This window comes from Geotrypetes seraphini, chromosome 8, assembly GCF_902459505.1.
Source record: "Geotrypetes seraphini chromosome 8, aGeoSer1.1, whole genome shotgun sequence".
In the NCBI taxonomy this organism is placed as follows: domain Eukaryota; kingdom Metazoa; phylum Chordata; class Amphibia; order Gymnophiona; family Dermophiidae; genus Geotrypetes; species Geotrypetes seraphini.
The window spans coordinates 158,022,931-158,042,513 of NC_047091.1; the positions used below are offsets into that span (position 1 = coordinate 158,022,931).

The following is a 19,583-nucleotide window of genomic DNA, read 5'->3' on the forward strand; positions in this document are numbered from 1 at the left end:
AGGGCTCACCGCTCGTCCCCTCAGCTCTTTCTGACCTTCGATCCTAACCGTCTGGGTCGTCCTGTCTCTAAACGGATGCTTTCCAACTGGCTTGCTGCCTGTATTGCGTTCTGTTATGCTCGGGCCTGTCTCTCACTGGAAGGTGCTGTCACGGCCCACAGGGTCAGAGCTATGGCTGCTTCTTTGGCTTTCCTCCGTTCCACACCCATCGAGGAAATCTGCAAGGCTGCCACTTGGTCCTCAGTTCACACGTTCACTACTCACTACTGTCTGGATACCTTCTCCAGACGGGATGGACACTTCGGCCAATCTGTGTTACAAAATTTATTTTCCTAATGGCCAACCATCCCTCCTCCCTCTCTGTTAGCTTGGAGGTCACCCATGCGTAAAGAATATGCTGCCTGCTTGTCCTGGGATAAAGCACAGTTACTTACCGTAACAGGTGTTATCCAGGGACAGCAGGCAGATATTCTTACGTCCCACCCTCCTCCCCGGGTTGGCTTCTTAGCTGGCTTATCTTAACTGGGGACCACGCACTCCTCCGTCGGGCGGGAAGACACTCGCGCATGCGTGGTGCGGCCAACTAGAACTTTCTAGTTAAAAAGGTCTGTACCGGGGCTCCGTCGGTGACATCACCCATGCGTAAAGAATATCTGCCTGCTGTCCCTGGATAACACCTGTTACGGTAAGTAACTGTGCTATGTGGGAGTCCTTACTGCCTACAAAATAGGTGGTGGTAAGTGTTCCTGTGGTAATTAAAAAAAAAATGTCCACACTCTAGTGGCGACACCAAAAAGGAGTAATCTCTTTGCACAAGATGACAAGCTAGAAAGCACACTTTAATATAAATTCATGTAGTGTAGGTCACACACTAGTGGCAACATTGGCATGTGGCTATTAATAAAATAGAAAATTTATATTTTTACAGCTGTGATAAAAAAATGCACAGGAAAGATCCATGTAAGAACATGCTAAGGCCAGTTTTTACTGTAGCTTAGTAAAAAGAACCTATGTTAGGTTTTTGGTTTTTAAACTTGACTCACATGATGTCAATATCTGTGAAATTCTAAGGACCCAATATTGAAAGGGTTTAAGCTTCTAACTGAGAGTCAGTCTCATAAATTGGCCTGTTTGAAAACTGACTAGGACTGAGTACATAAATTAACTCAAAATTTCACCTTGAGTAAAATTGTATTGGTCTACTTTTAAAGATAATATAGTATATAGAAATATAAAGGAAATAAGGCAATACCCTTTTTTTAAACTAGATAATGCATTTTTTGATTAGCTTTCGAAGGTAACCCTTCTTAAATGTCAAAACATATCATTAGGATCTGAAGAAGGGTTGCCTTCGAAAGCTAATCAAAAAAGGATAATCTTATTTCCTTTTTGTTTTATTTCTATATATTACCTTCAAAATTTCACTAAACTCTCAAATCTAGGGTCATAAAAAGTACCGTATTTTTTGCTCCATAAGACACACCTGACCATAAGACGCACCCTATTGGAGCTTTCTTCTGCAGGAATAGGAATTTCATGACACACTGAGTTCAACACTTGAAATTTTCACACTTAAATTCCACATTTTTTGTTGATGTGATTTAATCAATGATCTGAAACAATGTCAAAATATATCATTAGGATTCTGCAAATTGGCACTTTGCAAAATAAAATAACACCTTCAGCTACAGTGGCAAAATAACACTCAGAATGTAGGACATTGGTAGGGCTGAGAACTTTTTCGCACCTCTTCGTATTTCCTTGATGGTTATGTGTTTTAAATTCTTCCTCTTGTCTACTATAGAAAGATTTAAATGCTAACTAACAGATTGTTAAAAGTTGCTTTTTTTAGGGGGAGGGGGGAGTTGAAATTGAAGTTTGAATACCTCTAAAAACCAATAGGAGGAAATATATTTTCACTCGGAGAATAATTAAGCTCTCAAATGCATTACCAGAGGTTGTGGTAAGAGTGGATAGCATTGCTGGTTTTAAGAAAGGGTTGGTCAATTTCCAGGAGGAAAAGTCCATAGTCTGTTATTGAGAAAGACATGGGGGAAGCCACTGCTTGCTATGGATCGGTAGCATGGGATGTTGCTACTATTTGGGTTTTTGCCAAGAACTAGTGACCTGGAATTGCCACAGTGAGAACGGGCTACTAGGCTTGATGGACCATTGCTCTGACCCAGTAAGGCTATTCTTATGTTCTTATAACTGCCATCAAGAAGGACTAGGAATGCTAAATTTAAAGCTTTATAACCAGGCCTGTTTATTTAGACAAGGGATTAGCACATTGACCACTTGGTTTCTGATCAGGCATATTTTCAACCTTTAAGATCATAAGAATGGCCATACTGGGATAAACCGAAGGTCCATCAAGCCCAGTAGCCTGTTTCCAACAGCAGCCAACCCAGGTCCCAAGAACCTAGCTAAATCCTAAGTAGTAAAACAGATTTTATGCTAATTATCCTAGGAGTAAGCAGTGGATTTCCCCAAGCCATCTCAATGATGGCCTATGGACTTCTCTTTTAGGAAATTATCCAAACCTTTTTTTAAAACCCTGCTAAGCTAACTGATTTCATCACATTCTCTGGCAACAAATTCAAAAGTTTAATTACATGTTGCAAACTCAACAGCAACATGTAATTAAACTTTTGAATTTGTTGCCAGAGAATGTGGTGAAATCAGTTATATGGTTGTGACTTTTTCACTGTCAAACATATGTTTAAAAGTTTAATTACATGTTACATGAAGAAACATTTTCTCCAATTTGTTTTAAATCTACTACTTAATAGCTTCATCACATGCCCCCTAGTCCTAGTATTTTTGGAAAGGGTAAACAAGCGATTCACATCTACCGTTTCCACTCCACTCAGTGTTTTATAGACCTCTATCATATCACCCCTAAGCCATCTGTTCTCCAAGCTGAATAGCCCTAGCTGCTTTAGCCTTTCCTCATAGGGAAGTCGTCCTATCCCTTTTATCATTTTTGTTGCCCTTCTCTGTATCTTTTCTAATTCTGCTATATCTTTTTTGAGATATTGTGACCAGAATTGCACACAGTAGTCGAGGTGTGGCAGTACAATACAGCAATACAAGGGCATTATAACATTTTTATCTTTTGTTTATTGAGCTGAGGGTTTCAATGTATCCTTAATGATAACACCTAGATCCTTTTCCTGGGAAGTGACTCCTAACATGGAACCCTGCATCACTTAGCTATAGTTCGGGTACCTCTTTCCTATATGCATTTGAATTCTTTAATTCATGCCCAAGGACCTAAGGTACCAACATCTCTATTAAAATAGTCTCCTGTTGGAGCTTTTTAAGGAATCTGTGGTGTGATCTGATGAATATCCTAAATTCCTTTAATGCTACATTGAACAAAAATTTCAACTGAAAAGCTTATAATTTTAAAGCAACAGTCTATATTAGTTGATCAGTTTAAACAGCTTGCTGAGACTTCAATTATATCAAGGTTTGTTATATAAAGTTATAATGCTCTTTATCTTCAGCAAGTCATACACTTTTATTTTCTGCAAACCATAGTGATAAATGTCTTAAGACCTGTCATTTAAAGAGAAGAGGGGAAGTGGGAGGGAAAGAAACAGACAAGATTTTGCATGTATATCAATATGCAAAATTCCAGAACTGAGGGCAAAATCTTTCAATAGTTCTCATTTTCTCTTATCTTCTACATCACAAGATTCAAGTGTAAGCAATAAGAATATATTAATCATCTTTTTTTTAAAATTTCTTATGTAGATTGCTCATTTGTATGGCAAGTTTGATAGATACTGTAGATGTAATACAATTAAAAAGACTGTTCATTTTGATAATGTAGAGAACTTTGCATTAATTTAAATGTCACGTTTTCTCTTTATTTCTGTAGTTTAAGCGCTATGTTAGTAAGCTTCGTGGCAAAAGCACAGTGTTCAAAAAGAAGCGCCAGGAAATAGCAGAACTCCGAGCAGAACATGGGGTTCTGCAGAGAACAGAGGAAATTTTAAAACAGCGTCATGAGGTGGTGCAAGAGCAAATGGTAATTCAATCATCTACCTCTTCTGTAGTCCAGATTATAATACATGAGCTTTTTCTATTTAACCACCTAAATTCCCTCTTCTATTTAGTCTAAATGGCACCTAGGGATTCTACAGAGGTATAGGCCAGGACTCTTTCCACTTCAGGCTGCCTTCAACTACCAGATCGTTATTCTTTACTATAAATAGCTTATTTACAGATGATTACATGCTCTCTTTCTCTTCCAGCCTTGATTTACTTGAGACATCTTCCCATACTCTAATGCTGCTGCTGCTCAGAGTATTTAGAGAACTGCAGAATACTGACTGCCAATGCAGGCACACAAATGCACCTTCCCCCCCCCCCTTTTTTTTTTTTTCTAGGCACTATATTGTCTAGCAACTCCCTGAAGTGGGCCAAAGTATATCACTTTAAAATTGAAGCTAGCCAAACATAAGTTAAAATGTAGTTTTTCTGTAGAAAACTTTCTCTTGCTAATCGGGGCAACTAACATCACCTCCAAGTCTGTGGCATGTTATTAAAATAAAAAATTCTGTTCATGAGATTTTTAATGTTTGGTATATATATATATATATATTTTTTTTTTTTTTTTACTGAAATATATTGGTTGTTTCCCCCATTTGCATAGTGGTGGTCAAATCTTCTTGTAATCTGAAGCTTCTTACTTTTAAAAAGTCCAACATTTTTATTTTAAATAATTTATAAAATGCAAAATTCTTAGTTTGTTGAAGTATAAGCATGTGCCATGAAATTTGATGGACTAATTATAGAGGTTTATTTTCACCACTAGGCCACTCCTCCACTACTTTGAGCAGCTGCCTCAGCACCCTGAGATGGTGAGTTAGGTTCCCACTGCAGCTCCTTGTGACTCTGGGCAAGTCACTTAACACTTCATTGCTCCATGTATAACCGATTTGATTGTGTAAACCATACAGAAAAAGCGGTATATCAAGTCCCATCCCCTTATCCTCAGAAAATTGGTTTTTATAAAACTGCCTGCCTTACTTACAAGTAATAGTACATATGTAATGTTTGGCTTGTATTTTTAGCCACTGTAAGAAGCATCATTGCATCTGATCAAGTTGGGTTAAGTTTGGAACTGTGTACATATATATTTGAATTTTTCTAAAGCGCACACGTTTTCTTGGGCAAACATATTTGTGCATCATAATAGGTGTAAATGTATGCAGGTACTTTTTCTGGGATAATTTTCAAATATCTGGCAAAGTATGCAGAGTGAAATGTATGTGTATACTCTTAAATGCAGGTAGCTTATAAAATTACCTTTTGGGGGGGCCATCTAGTACAAGGGTCTCAAAGTCCCTCCTTGAGGACCGCAATCCAGTCGGGTTTTCAGGATTTCCCCAATGAATATGCATGAGATCTATGTGCATGCACTGCTTTCAATGCTTATTCATTGCGGAAATTCTGAAAACCTGACTGGATTGCGGCCCTCAAGGAGGGACTTTGAGACCCCTGATCTAGTAGTAGCTTAGTTGCATTCTAGAATTTTGAAATAAGACTACTATGCTCTGTGACTTTGTTGTTGACAATTATATTCTTTGATGCTGCCATGATTTGTTACTTTCTTTATGTACTTCGTTTGTTTCTCTTGTTGCTTCCTTAATAAAAATGATTTTCAAAAAAAAATAAAAAAGAAATAAGACAATGCAGACTAAAATTTTTAAAAAATTATAAAAATGAACATAACAAATCCAAAATATTCTTCTATATATAAATTACCAGTCTAGATTTCAGTAAGGTTTTACGATAATATATATTTATATTAAAATTAACATAGCCTACCTAAACCTACCCAGATTATATTCATAAAATATATATACTTAAAGCATCAGGCTAAATGTACCTTTCCTAAGTAGAACTGTGCAATCCTTAGTGCCACCATATGCTTTGAGCATTTTTTAAACTGAAGGACATTGTCACACAATTGTAAATGCCCAGATAGCATATTCCCCATTAGGGGATCAGCAACTGTAAAAGCAAACTCCCTAATTTCAACAGTATTTATTCTCCATCACCAGCACTAACAGTTGCTTTGCATGCCCTGATCTTAACAAACAACTTTAGTCATATGACTTGTTTAAATTGTTAACACATGGAACATCTTCCATCAAGAGCTTTCAGGTTTTTGTATTCTAGAAAGGAGTTCCAAATTCAAAAATCTATCCCCCCCCACCCCTTCACTCTACTTGGCAGATTACACATATGTCATCTTCAATGACATATCAAAAGCCATTGGAATACATTCAGTCACTCAGCAAAAGAATTCATGTAGGTCAAACCATCCATGCTTCCCACAATAGTGGCTATATCAGTCAAATGTAGTAAAAGGATGCCTGTTCAAGCACCTCTACTACAAGTGATTTCATCCACAGATACTTCCATACACCTGGAGTGAAGGAGTACCCTAATGGTTAGTACAGTTGGCTGAGAACTGGGTTAATTTTCCACTGTGACTTCTTGAGACCCTGGGCAAGTCACTTTAACCTCCATTGCCTGAGGTACGAAAGGCTTAGATTGTAAGCCCATTAGGGACAGAGAAAGTACCTATATATAATATGGAAACCGCTTTGGTTGTACCACAGAAAAGCAATTTATCAAGAATTTAGTAACACCTAATCTAATAAACATAAACAAGGATGAGGGACCTGTTTCAATCCTTGGCAAATGCAAAGACTGAGAACTCCTCAGAAATGAGAACACACACAACTTTTTTGAACCTGGAGCAGTTTTCAATCCCAAATGGTTTTCGTCCATATAGACAATCAAGTAGCAATGTTGTATATAAACAAGCAAGGGGGTTTAGGATTAGTTCCTTTCTGCAGAGAAGTCCTAAGAGTCTGGTTCCTAGCAAACATATTAAATCCTATTCTGATAGTCACCTATCAACCCATGCTGATCCTTGTGACCCTGGGCAAGTCACTTAATTCCCCATTGCCCCAGGTACATTAGATAGATTGTGAGCTCACCGGGACAGACAGGGAAAAATGCTTGAGTACCTGAATAAATTCAAATAAACCGTTCTGAGCTCTCCTGGGAGAATGGTATCGAAAAATGAATGAATAAATAAAAACTAAAACCACACAAATGGACCCTGGACTCGGCCACAGTCTAGAACGGGTGGGCAAAGAATATATACAATATCTATTTACATACAATGGAGGCAGTGCATGCAAATAGATCTCATGCATATTCATTGGGGAAATCTTGAAAGCCTGACTGGATTGTGGCCCTTGTTGCCCATCCCTGGTCTAGAAGCTATTCAGTTCTGGGGAACACCACAGGTATTTTTTATTTCCTATAATAATGTGCATCATGCTCTTTGCCCAAACCTCAATAGAACAGCCCATGGTCTCAGGGGCTCCTATATGTCATGTCTTTTTTCCTCTGATCTCCAGGGTTCTTCAAAAGATAGATTGATAAGAGTTCAAGTAATCCTCATTGCTCCACTTTGACTAGGGCAGTTTTGGTTCCTGCATTTCTTAACCTATTGGTAGCCATAGCTTGAACCTCTGGGATATCACCCAACATGGCTAACTCAAAATCACAGACTGATTTGCATCCCAATCTCAAAAGCTGATCACTCACAGTTAGAAACTGAATGGGTTCTAGTTGACTCCATCTGCTTGTTAGAACCAATGAGACAAGTACTTTTGACATCATGAAAACCAGCAACACAAAAATCATATCTTCTAAAAGTGGTGACATTTCTTCATCTGATTGAAATACTACACTGAAAATCCTACTTCTTTCTAAAAAAAAAAAATTGGAATCTGGTTTCAAGACATTGTCCAGATTCTTCATGGAAAATCTCACTACCCAGCCTCTTATATTCTTGTTTCATAAAGATTCTTAAAACCTCCATTAAAAGCACCCCCTCCTGTTTGGGACCTCAATGTCATTTTAGCCAAACTCCTTGAAAGCTCATTCAAGCCTTTGAACTTACCCCCAGTATAGACCATTTAACCCTACCCTCTGTTTTCTATCCGATAACCAATTCCTAATCCACAACTGAACTTTGCCACCTATCCCATGACTCTCTTTAATTTTCTCAGGAGCCTCTCATGAGGAACTTTATCAAAAGCTTTCTGAAAATCTATATACACTACATCAACCAGCTCACCTTAATCCACATGTTTATTCACACCTTCAAAGAAGTCAAGCAAATTAGTGAGGCAAGATCTCCTTTGGCTGAACTAGAGAATGACACGGTGACAAAATTCATCACCGTTCCCATCCCCGCGGGAAACCATCTTCATGTCATTCTTTAAGGAGAGAGGGAAGAATCAGAGTATGAATGGCCACAACCACTGACCCACAAGCTTTGCTTTGAAGAATGCTGGTGTAGAAGGACCGAGGTTGAAACAGACACTAGAAAATGACATGGAATTATTTCCCGCGGTTATCCGCGGGGACGGGAACAGTGATGAATTTTGTCACCGTGTCATTCTCTAGGCTGAACCCATGCTGACTCTGTCTTATTAAATCATGTTTGTCTATGTGTTCCACAATTTTATTTTTTTATAATTGTTTCCCCTATTTTGCCCGGCATGGAAGTCAGGCTTACTGGTCTGTAATTTCCCAGATCTCCCCTGGAATCCTTTTTAAAAAAATGGCATAACATTGACCACCCTCCAATCTTCAGGTACTACAGATAATTTTAGTGACAAGTTACAGATTACTAACAGCAGGTCAGCAATTTTATGTTTGAGTTTTTATTACCCTGGGATATATACCATCTTGTCCAGGTGATTTATCACTTTTTAACTTGTCAATTTGGCTTAATACATTTTCCAGATTCATTGAAAACCATTTCTGTTTGAGGTAGATCTCTTACATCTTCTTCTGTAAAGACTGAAGCAATATGTAATATGGAAACTGCTTTGGCCTTATCCTCCCTGATTGCCCTTGTGCCCCTTGACCATTCAACGGTCCCACAGATTCCCTCACAGGTTTTCTGCTTCTAATGTACCTGAAAAAATTATGAGCTTTTGCCTCTTTGGCAAGTTTCTCTTCGTATTCTTTCTTAGCTTTCTTTATCAATGCTGTGCATCTAACTTGCCAGTGCTTGTGTCTCTCCTTATTCATTTGGATACTTTTTCCATTCGTTAAAGGATGTTTTTTTTGGCTCTAATAGACTCTTTCACTTCATCTTTTAACCATGCTGGAGAAAACACCCTCCACTGATTCAAAACAAAGTTAGACAAGTTCCTGCTGAACTAGAACGTACTCAGGTAGGGTTAGTCTCAGTTAGGGTGCTGGTCTTTGACCTGAGGGCTGCTGCGTGAGCGGATTGCTGGGCACGATGATTACTGGGCACCACTGGTCTGACCCAGCAGCAGCAATTCTTATGTTCATGCTGGCTCTCGTTTCCCTCTTTTTCCCCTTTTGCTTACATGTGGAATACATCTGGTCAGGACTTCCATAATGGTATTTTTAAATAACATTCATGTCTGGTTTACAGTCCTAACTTTGCAATTGATCCTTTTGGCTTCTTTTAACCATTTTCCTCATTTTATCATAGTCACCCTTTCGAAAATTAAATGCCTCTCCAGTGGATTTCTTTTGCGATGTTGCTTCCAGTATCGGCTCATATTTGATCATGTTATCAGCAGACCCAACACAGTTGACTTTTGCTTTCCGCTAAAGACCAAATCTAAAATAGCTCCCCCTCTTGTCAGTTCTTGGACCAATTGCTCCAAGAAGCAGTCATTTATGATGTCTAGGCAGGCAGCCTTTCCATCAAGCAGTTAGAATGCCTTGGGGCAGATATAAATGCTTATATTTTGGGACAACAAGAACAAAATTTAAATGGTTATTCTATTGGATAAATATATATCTATTGAAAACCATTAACCATTAAGAAAATCACAGTCCTTTTTGATTTTATACTTTGGTACAGCCATATGTATCCCCCTTGTGAAACAGGCTCACCACTTCCACTCTATACCTCCCCCTCCCCCCTCCTTGGCATTTAGATGTGGTGTGGATCTCCAAAGCATAATTACATGCGAGAATCCTTCTAAAATAAACAGGGTTAGTTACTAAGATGTGTAAAATAACAGTAAATATTGAGGTGTTTTAAATGCATTTGCATACTTTAAATCACATTTTTCCTGTGCGTTATTGCATAAGAACATAAGAATAACCTTACTGGATCAGACCAATGGTCCATCTAACCCAGTAGCCCATCCTCACTAGTACTTGGCAAAAACACAGAGTAGTAATTTAACCCATGATACTGCTGCTTAACAGAGGTTAAGAGGCAATTATAATCTAAACTAAATAATTCAGATGCTGCTGTTAACGTTTTCTGCCTGGGAATATCAGGCTATTAACCTGCTGCTTATAAAGGCACCATCTTAGAGGGGCTAGAGCTGAGGCATGCTTTTCTCTCCATCCTCCCTCTGAAGACACCCAGTAGAGACTCCTCTCCCTCACATCCTCCCTATAGAAACCCAGTGGACCTATCTCTTAGAAATCTTGGGAAGTCTAAGGGTTCTGGGGCAGGAGCAATCCAAAGGTGCTCCTGTCCCTACCAGTGCCATGTTCTCAAAATGGCACCAGTTACTCCTGGTTGTACTCTTAAGGAACTGTGGTTAGAAATCAAGCTGCCATATAAGGTTTGGTTTGGTTTACTGTAATATAATGGCATGATAAAACTTGCTTGAAGTAATACACTTTTTTGGGGGGTGGGGGGGAGGAGGCTGCGATACTGAACAAGTATACAAAAGATTCACTCCTGCCATCGCAAGACCTCGAATATCTGTGCATATTCAAGATCTTCTAGGACCTATCCCCTACAAACTTCTGTTTTGCAAGAGACAGGACTTCACAGACCTTGAGCACGTGCGGATGCTGAAGGTCTTATAGCAGAAGCAGTGAGTCAGATTATTTTGTTTGTTTACCCCAGAGAGGTTTCAGAAGGAAAGATGCTAAATATCTAAGAGGAAGGGAGGGGAGCAGAGATGCTGGACATGGCAGAGGAAGTCTTTGAACTGGCCATTGCTTTGGTTGTACCACAGGAAGGTAATATATCAAATCCATGACGCACTACCCTTTACCTAGGGTGTCTTGACAGTAAGACCATTGCTAGGGGTTACTGGTACCATTTTGAACCTGGTGCTAACACAAGCAGTAATGATGGAGGATCAATCCTGCTCTGGACCATCAGGGATTTGTGTATCTCTTTATGAAGGCAGTTAATAAATCCCAATAAATAAGTAAATAAATGTTAGGCCCAGTAAAGCCCTTGGGAGGTGGTCTCTCTTTTTTTTTTTTTTATAAGCATCCTTTTCTTATAAGGCATTGGTTAGCATATGTCCATTTTGCAAATTATGCAAGGAAATTTAACATTTATACCGCTTAAAAAATTTCCAGGTTTTTTCATGTGTGTGCAACTGTTTCCAGAGGTTGTGGTAAGAGCAGTTAACGTAGCTAGTTTTAAGACAGGTTTGGACAATTTCCTAGAGGAAAAGACCATAGGGTGTTATTGAGATAGACATGGGGGAAGACACTACTTGCCCTGGTTCGGTACGGTTGCATGGAATGTTGCTACTATTTGGGTTTTTGCCAAGTACTAGTGACCTCAATTGGCCACCGTGAGGACAGGCTAATGGGCATGGACCTTTGGTCTGACCCAGTAAGGCTATTCTTCTGTTCTTCCCAACCACATGCCTAGGATTCTTCTACTCAATTCAGCTCATTATGTGTGCAATGGCTCAGTGTCTATAACATTTTTCTGCAGAAATTTGATATATTCATCACACATTTATATTGGCAATCTCCCTATTTTTATGAAGCATCAGTGTATATAACGACATGTATTTCAGACTGGCATTTATAAAATTGCAAATTTCCATACATAAAACACTGCTTTATACTCTGATATGGACTGAACTCCCTATGTATTTTTTTTTTTTTTTTTGAGATGTCAGCAAACACAGAATGACAGATGATTCATTCACTTTACATGTTTCTTCCCCCAGTAAGGTTTCCTTCTTTAGTCACATTTTGTTCACCTGTTGTCTGAGGTCATTCACCATGCATATCTTTCAGTATTTTTTCATTTTTCTGCCAGGTTTTCCCCTATACTTAGACCAAGAACTGCAGTAGCCTTCTATGGCCAAGAATACATGTTGTGGCTTCATTAGTAGTTAAAACTAGTGCTTCTGTTTGGTTAGCCAGCAAGCCTAGATATAGAGCTCAGAGTGACTGCAGTGCTAAAGCCTAAGCTAGGTTTTGAACCATAGCAATACAGCACAGACTGTTAATCCTTGGACTAGAAGACTGTCCTTATTGATGGCTTTTAAATGCTAGTACTTCTGCAAGCACTTAGAAATGACATGCATGCTTGACATCCTAAAGCATCGTGCTTTCAAGTGATAGTAAGTGTGTAGGCATAACACCCCTTAACTATAAATCATATTTTCCAGATCATTTGATTAGCTCATGCCCCACATTTGTGATAAGCCTTCTTTGGAAAAATAATGGAATACTTTTTTTGTTTGTTTGTTTTAAATTCTTTATTCATTTTTGCATGTTACAAGTGTAGCAGTTAAACTCATATGAACTTAAAGATACACACTTGATTAACTCTCATATATGCTTTAAGTATAACATTTCATAACAAATAATATTCTGTAATATTTTAAAAATTATGTAAGAAATCTAATATTTAAATTATTCTTATTGAATAGAATAACCTTCCCTCCCCTCCCTCCCTACTCAATAATACATAAAAGTATCATTACTGTAAAACTATTCAAATAGTCCTGTATTATGAAATAACAACAAGTAAAGCCCACCCATTTCCCCCCTAATCAAATATCTTATCATGGGAAAAGTTAATCATTCATTACAAAAATCAGTTAATGGTCCCCAGATTTTCTGAAATTTACTAAAATAACCTTTGTGCGTCGCTATAGTGAGAAAGACAGACAGATTATTTAAATTAAATTATTATCTACCTTTTTGAACAAAAGCAAGATTGTGTGTTAATTGTTTTTTTTTTAATAGAAATGTTCAGTTAACAGAAATTATTTTGTATTCTGTAAAATATAATGGCATACAGCACACGAAAACATAAAAGGTGACAGCAGATAGTCCCATCAAAATCTACAAACCCTTCTTGATCTTCACCTTGTATTCAGAGCCTTGATTGATCTCAAGACTTGCAATCAACTTTTTGGATCTGTTTCTTGTATCCAAAGCAAGCGATTGAACAGAAGAGAGGCATTTCTGGGTACAGCGACACACAGGAGGAACTCGAAAGGATATCTGCCCTTAAGAGTGAGCTGGATGAAATGAAGGGCCGAACATTAAACAACATGTCTGAAATGGTGAGTCTGAAACTTAGCTAATAATTTTTGTGTAGCTTTTGTTTACATCAGGCTGTGTCTATTTGAAAGAAAAACTAGAAAAAGTACAATATTCCTCTGTATGTTATGCTAGGATCTGCTGCAAACTTCTACAGATGTTTCAGACTATGCATATGAAGTCATTTATATGAATGTGTACAGGAAGGAGTGGCCAAGTGGTTAGAGCTACAGCCTCAGCCCCCTGAGTTTGTGCGTTCAAACTCTGTGCTGCTGCTTATGACCCTGGGCAAGTCACTCAGTCCTCCATTGCCCCAGGTACGTTAGATAGATTGAGAACTCATTGGGACAGATAGAGAAAATGTTTGAGTCCTAATTTGTAAACTACTTAGATAACCTTGATAGGCAGTATATTTATCTAATAAAATACAGCATTATTGTTTTATTTAAACACATAACTAATAATATCTTTGCTTATAGATTTATTGCAGCTCCCATCTATATTATTCATTAATTGATGTTATGACAAAATATGTATAAATTATTTAAAATTTTTCTTTTTTTTTTTAAATTTCTTTATTCATTTTTTCATATTACAACAAGTGTATCAGAAAAATACATATAATCTTATAAACACACACTTGATTTTCCTTCATGAATACTTTAAGTACAATATATCATATTTATATTCATATTTTTCAATTCACTGATTCTTTTTGTGCAAAAAGTATGCTAATTTTATAATAGGACACCTACCGGTAATATTGAGAAGGCCAAAAAGGCACCTATTTTATAAAGGAAACATAGAGTAGGTTTCCAGATTCAGCTCTAGTAATGTGGAAATACCATCTACTCTGTATGTGCTTGCATATTTTATAGAATACATGTTTGTTCTATTCAGATTGTACTAGGAATGCCTACATGGGGAACGTGTATGCAATCATGCAATTTTAAAAGGCCCTTCCTGCATGAAAACGGGCTTTACACCCAGAAAAACCTATATAAATTTACTCCTGATAAGGATATATTTTTTTGAAATGGATGAATTGTTCCTATAACAGGTAAAGAAACTGCACACGTTGCTAGCAGAGAGAAAGTCAGCATTAGCTCCAGTTCTCAAAGAGCTGAGGATCTTGCGACAGAAGTACCAGGTTAGTGAATAGATTTATATATGTAGTTGTAGAATTTGGTTTAAGGGCTTGTTTTCTAAGCTTTTTTTCCCCCCAGGAATGACAGAAAGGCCTCTGTAAATCAGGCTCTAGATCAGTATTTCTCTAACTTTTAGGCCAACTATCTTTTCTTTGTAATATTTTGCCATCCTTTCCCCACTCCCCAAAAAAGGCAAGATTAGCTTTTAAATAAGTTGGGGTTTTAATTGAAACACATCACATCCCTCCCACATGATGATTCTTTATCCCTCTGGGGCGGAAGGAGCTCATGCTCTGTTCTGAGAACTATTGCTCTGACTATGAAATGTGCCAACTAAATATAAGAAATGGCTATTGGCAGAATGACAGGCCTAAGAATCAGTGTTTCTGTTTCCTAAGATATTCAAAGTATACCTGTTATACCATAACAGCACTGGCTATGAGACTGATACTGTGGGTACTATCGAATACAGATTCTGCTCTTTGACATCTTTTGATAATAAGTTTAACAGAATGGGGATAGCCGGCTATATCATGCCGAATATCCTGGTCTCTGGATTAGCTGGTGACTGGCTATGTTGCACAACATAGCTAGTCAGCGCCAATATTCAGCGGCTTACCGGCTAAGGTCGGCTGAAAATAAACCGCCTAAAAGGTATATCTTTGGCCATTGAGACTTAGGGCCTCTTTTACAAAGCTGCAATAGCGATGTTGCCATGGTAAATGCACCAAAGCCCATAGAAATTGAATGGGCTTCGGTGTATTCACTGGCAGCATCACTACTGTGGCTTTGTATAAGGAGCTTTAGCCAGCCAGCCAAAATCAGACCTGAAATTCAGTGGTGGTGGCTGGATACAGCACCAGCATTGAATTTCCAGTATCACCATTGACCACAGGAGATCACAGGTAGTCTCCCTTTTTTGTGCAATCCGGGACCAGTGGATTATTTCCATCTACCTGCCATAACTTTGTAGGAAATCTCAAATTTCAGAAACTTACACCTCTCCCCTTCATACCTCATCACTGTCGCTGGTTCTGTGAACATCAGCAACATTTCCAGTTTGCAGCGATGCCCTTTGGATTAGAAGCAACACCCCGGACTTTCACCAAAGTGGTGGTGGCGGTCCATCTTCACACCCTGGGTGTCCTGGTTCATCTGTATCTGGATGACTGTCTGATCAGAACTCCCTCACTGTCCATGGGGCATCAGGTGGTACAGTTGCTGCAGTGCTTGGGCTGGGTGATCAACTTCAGGAAGTCACCTCAAGCCAATGCATGATTTGGAATACCTGGGAGTTCAATTTCACACGAGACAGAACAAAGTGTTCCTGCCTGTGTCCCATCAGGAGAAGCTTCGACGGCTTGTCAGGGACCTTCTGGTCATTCCGATCCTGACGGCATGGCAGTACCTCCAGGTTCTGGGGACCATGGTATCGATAATTGATGTTGGTCCCTTAGGCCAGAGCCTGTCTTGTGTCCACTGCAGGATGCTCAGCTTTCTCACTTGAATCCCTAGCGGGACCCATTACATGCGCCCTTGCCCTGGACACCTGTGGTATGGAAGAGTCTTGCATGGTGGTTGCGATCCCTCTCGCTTTCCAGGGGCCTTCCGCTACAGATCTTGGATTGGCTGATTCTGTCTGCAGTTGCAAGTCTCAAAGGCTGGAGAGCAATATGTATGACCGTCCCTGTTCAGGATCAGTGGGCACCCTCAGAGAGCAAGTGGTCGATCAGTTGTCTAGAGCAAAGGTGTCCAACCTTTAGGCTTCCCTGGGCCACACTGGCTGAAAAAAAAAATTCTGGGGCCGTGCAAACGCTGCAGCAAGACAGAGGAGGGAGCCGGCAAGACAGTAAAAACCCGGGGGCATCAGAGGAAAACACTGCATTGCCCTCAACCGGGGCCGCACAAAACACTTCACAGGGCCGCAAGTTGGACACCCCTAGTCTAGAGCTTTAGGCAATTCAGCTGGCCTCTAACATTGCTCTTCAGACAGCAACAATAAGCAGGTATCCCATTTTTGGGGGGTTCAAATAATGTTAGTTTTACAATACAAAATATTTTTTGAATGCACGAATATTGCTGGGTCGTCATGCTAAAAATTATGTGACATCGCTGTTCTTAAAACTAATTTCCATCTCATTCCTCAGCATATAAATGTAGATAATAATTGCAATAAAGCTGTAAAATTTCACCTTGAAATTCTAAGTAGTTGCTGAGAAACAGCAAAAAAAACCCAAAAACCCAAATCTCTAGTAAGTTACTGTGCTAGGACAGTGAGATGATGATATAAATTTTGTGTCATCTATAATTAAATAAATGACGTGGTATCAAAATTTGTTTTCACGGCCGTTTTGAGATTTTTCCTTTTAAAAATTTGTACATTTCTTGGTGCATTGTGTCTCACATGGGTTACCAGCTATGCTGCAGAATGACTTCAGCAAATACTATCTTTGATTTTTAGCCAGTAAGTTCTTTCCTAATTAAAGTGAAACTAAATGTTTACTTTTTAAAACAAGATTGAGACTGTCTGGATGTCAGCAGTATATTTCTGCAAAGGCTGTGGTTGAAATTTCATTTAAAGAAAATTTAAAAGATGATGTTAACTATGAAATGAGTTTTGGTTTAGTATATATTCTATTTCATAATTCTGTATTGCTTGATAGACCGGTACAGTTCCTTACGGATGGGTATTATACCTCACTGCTACCAGCAGGTGGAGACAGATCAAACTTGTACGTATATCAGTACAGCATCCCCTATACTAATCCAGTCTTTCTCAGTCTTCGGTAGCAGGTGGTAGGCTAATTTCTACTCCGTTCTTAGCCATGTTGGAATTTGGTGTTTGGATTCCTGGTTCCCCTTTTGTGCCAATAGAGCTTGGGCGGGTCCTGTTTGGGGATCCGTCCAACCTTGGGGGTGTTAAACACGGCGGATCTCGTGCTGGGTCCCTCCTCCCCCCACCTTCCTCCACCTCCCCATATTTTCTAGGGTCCTCAGCTGGCGGCCTGGCCCCCCTGCTTGGTCAGCCCTCCAGCTTGAGAGCCGTGGAGTCTGTTCTGTAAGTTAAAAAAAAAAAAAATCCTGAGGTGTGCTGGTCTAAAGGGCTCATTTCCCTTTGTAACTGCCTTTTTTCTGTTTTTTTCTCATCTAACCGGTACTTTCTTTGTAGCTAGGGCGCTTTCAGCACAATGAGCACTTTTAAAGGGAAAAAGTGCTCCAGATGCGAGGTACTCGTGGCTGGCCTGTGCAAGCATTGTGCAGGCTGGAGCGGTGGGGAAGCCTTGTCTGCAGCGGATGCCGGTGGCCAGGGCACCCTGCCGAAGGTACTTCATGATTCAGATCGCGGGGAAGCCCAGACTTCCTCAGATGCCCATGCGAAGGGTTCCCCAGCCGCCAAAGGTCAGGGAGAAAAGGATTCCCTTGCTGCTGGAACGGCTGGGGATGCCCTTTTCGCGTTGGTCTGTTCCTCAACCTCAGCGTCAGGAAAATCCCAGGCTTTTCAGATGCGGCAGGCTGCAGGAGCTCCGATATTGGCAGCTTCAGGTCCAATTTTGGCGGGAACCTCCTCCTTCATCTCAGTTACCTCGGGTGACTTTCCCCCTGTTCTAGAAATACAGGGGCAAGGTTTGGCAGGGTCCCCTGCTGTGGCAGGGGGTCCCATGGGGTCTTTCCCCCTGAATTTTTATTGGCACTTTGTAAAGTTTATCTGCTGGCGGCAGGAGGTTCCGTCTCCCCTCTGTGCGTCTTGGAGGGGTCTCTCGACATCTTCCCCGGTGCGGCCTCACACTGTGGCGGTTTTGCCCCCCTCTACTCCTCTCTCCTTCAAACGCCCGAAGGTCTCTTGGGATGAGGATTTTTTCCCCCAGAGGAGCAGGATGTCATTGATGAGGACCTGGACCCTTGGGGAGAATTCCAGGACCCTCTTTGGGGGGGGTTGGATTTCGCCAGCGAGGGGTTCGAGTACCCCCTAGCTGGCGAAGATGCATCTGTGGTGCGCATTTTTCAGCGGGACGAGCTTACTGAGTTGATTATGCAGGTTTCCTCAGTTTTGCACTTTGAGGACCCTGTGTCGGAGCCCCCGTGTACGGTGGACCCCTTGCTTAAGGGGATTCGCTCTGCTTCCTGCTCTTTTCGTATGTATCAGGATATTCAGGATGTTATGCTCGCTCAGTGGCAGGTGCCGGAATCCCCTTTTTGTTTTGTGCGCTCCATGGCCCGCCTGTATCCCATTTCGGAAGGGGATAGGGACACTTTGAAGTCACCATGGTGGACGCTATGGTCTTCGCCATTTCTAAGTGGCACACCGTGCCTTTTTAGGGCGGTGCGGCTTTGAAGGACCTGGAGAAGCATAAGTTGGGAGTCCCTCCTTAAACAGAGTTTTGATGTGACAGCTCTGTCAGTTCAGGCAGCTGGTAGTTCAGGCATGTTTTCGTTGGGACCAGCATGTTCTTGACGGTAAAGAGGTGATTTGGAACTTGCTAAAGCAAGAAGTGGCTAAAATTGAATTGGGTGCTTCTTATCTCTCGGATGCCATGTATGACCTCTTGCAAGCTTCTGCCAAGTCTTTGGCTCTTGGAGTGGCAGCACGTCATACTTTGTGGCTTCGTGCTTGGTCGGCAGATGCAGCATCCAAGGCTGTTTGGTGAGGACCTGGCAGAGAACATTATAAAGGGGGATAAATCTTTCTTCAGGTATATTAGTGACAGAAAAAGAAACACAGATGGGATAGTGCGCCTTAGAAAACCTGACGGGAATTATGCAGAATCAGATACAGATAAAGCCGAACTACTAAACGAGTACTTCTGCTCAGTCTTCACCTGCGAGGCGCCGGGGTTCGGCCCACAGCTGCAGGCAAAGCAAAACTCGGAAGACCTGTTTCGGAATTTTGAGTTTACACCCGGCGACGTCTACGGCGTGCTATCAAAACTCAAGGTGAACAAAGCCATGGTACCGGACAATCTTCACCCCAGGGTGTTCAGAGAGCTGTGTGACGTCCTAGAGGAACCGTTGTCCATACTCTTCAATCTCTCCCTGAGTACGGGAAGAGTCCCCTTGGAC

The 19,583-nt window shown here is 40.4% G+C and overlaps 1 protein-coding gene across 5 annotated transcripts in view; it reads left to right on the forward strand.

The window, feature by feature from the left end:
* The window catches only part of IFT81 (intraflagellar transport 81), a 218,056-nt gene that overhangs the window by 143,458 nt on the left and 55,015 nt on the right, over nt 1-19,583 (forward strand). For all 5 annotated transcript variants that reach the window (XM_033955237.1, XM_033955239.1, XM_033955238.1 and 2 more), the window contains 3 exons: nt 3,890-4,039; nt 13,272-13,400; nt 14,438-14,527. In XM_033955237.1, coding sequence (XP_033811128.1) covers nt 3,890-4,039; nt 13,272-13,400; nt 14,438-14,527 — 369 coding nt within the window. The remainder of the gene's footprint in view (nt 1-3,889; nt 4,040-13,271; nt 13,401-14,437; nt 14,528-19,583) is intronic.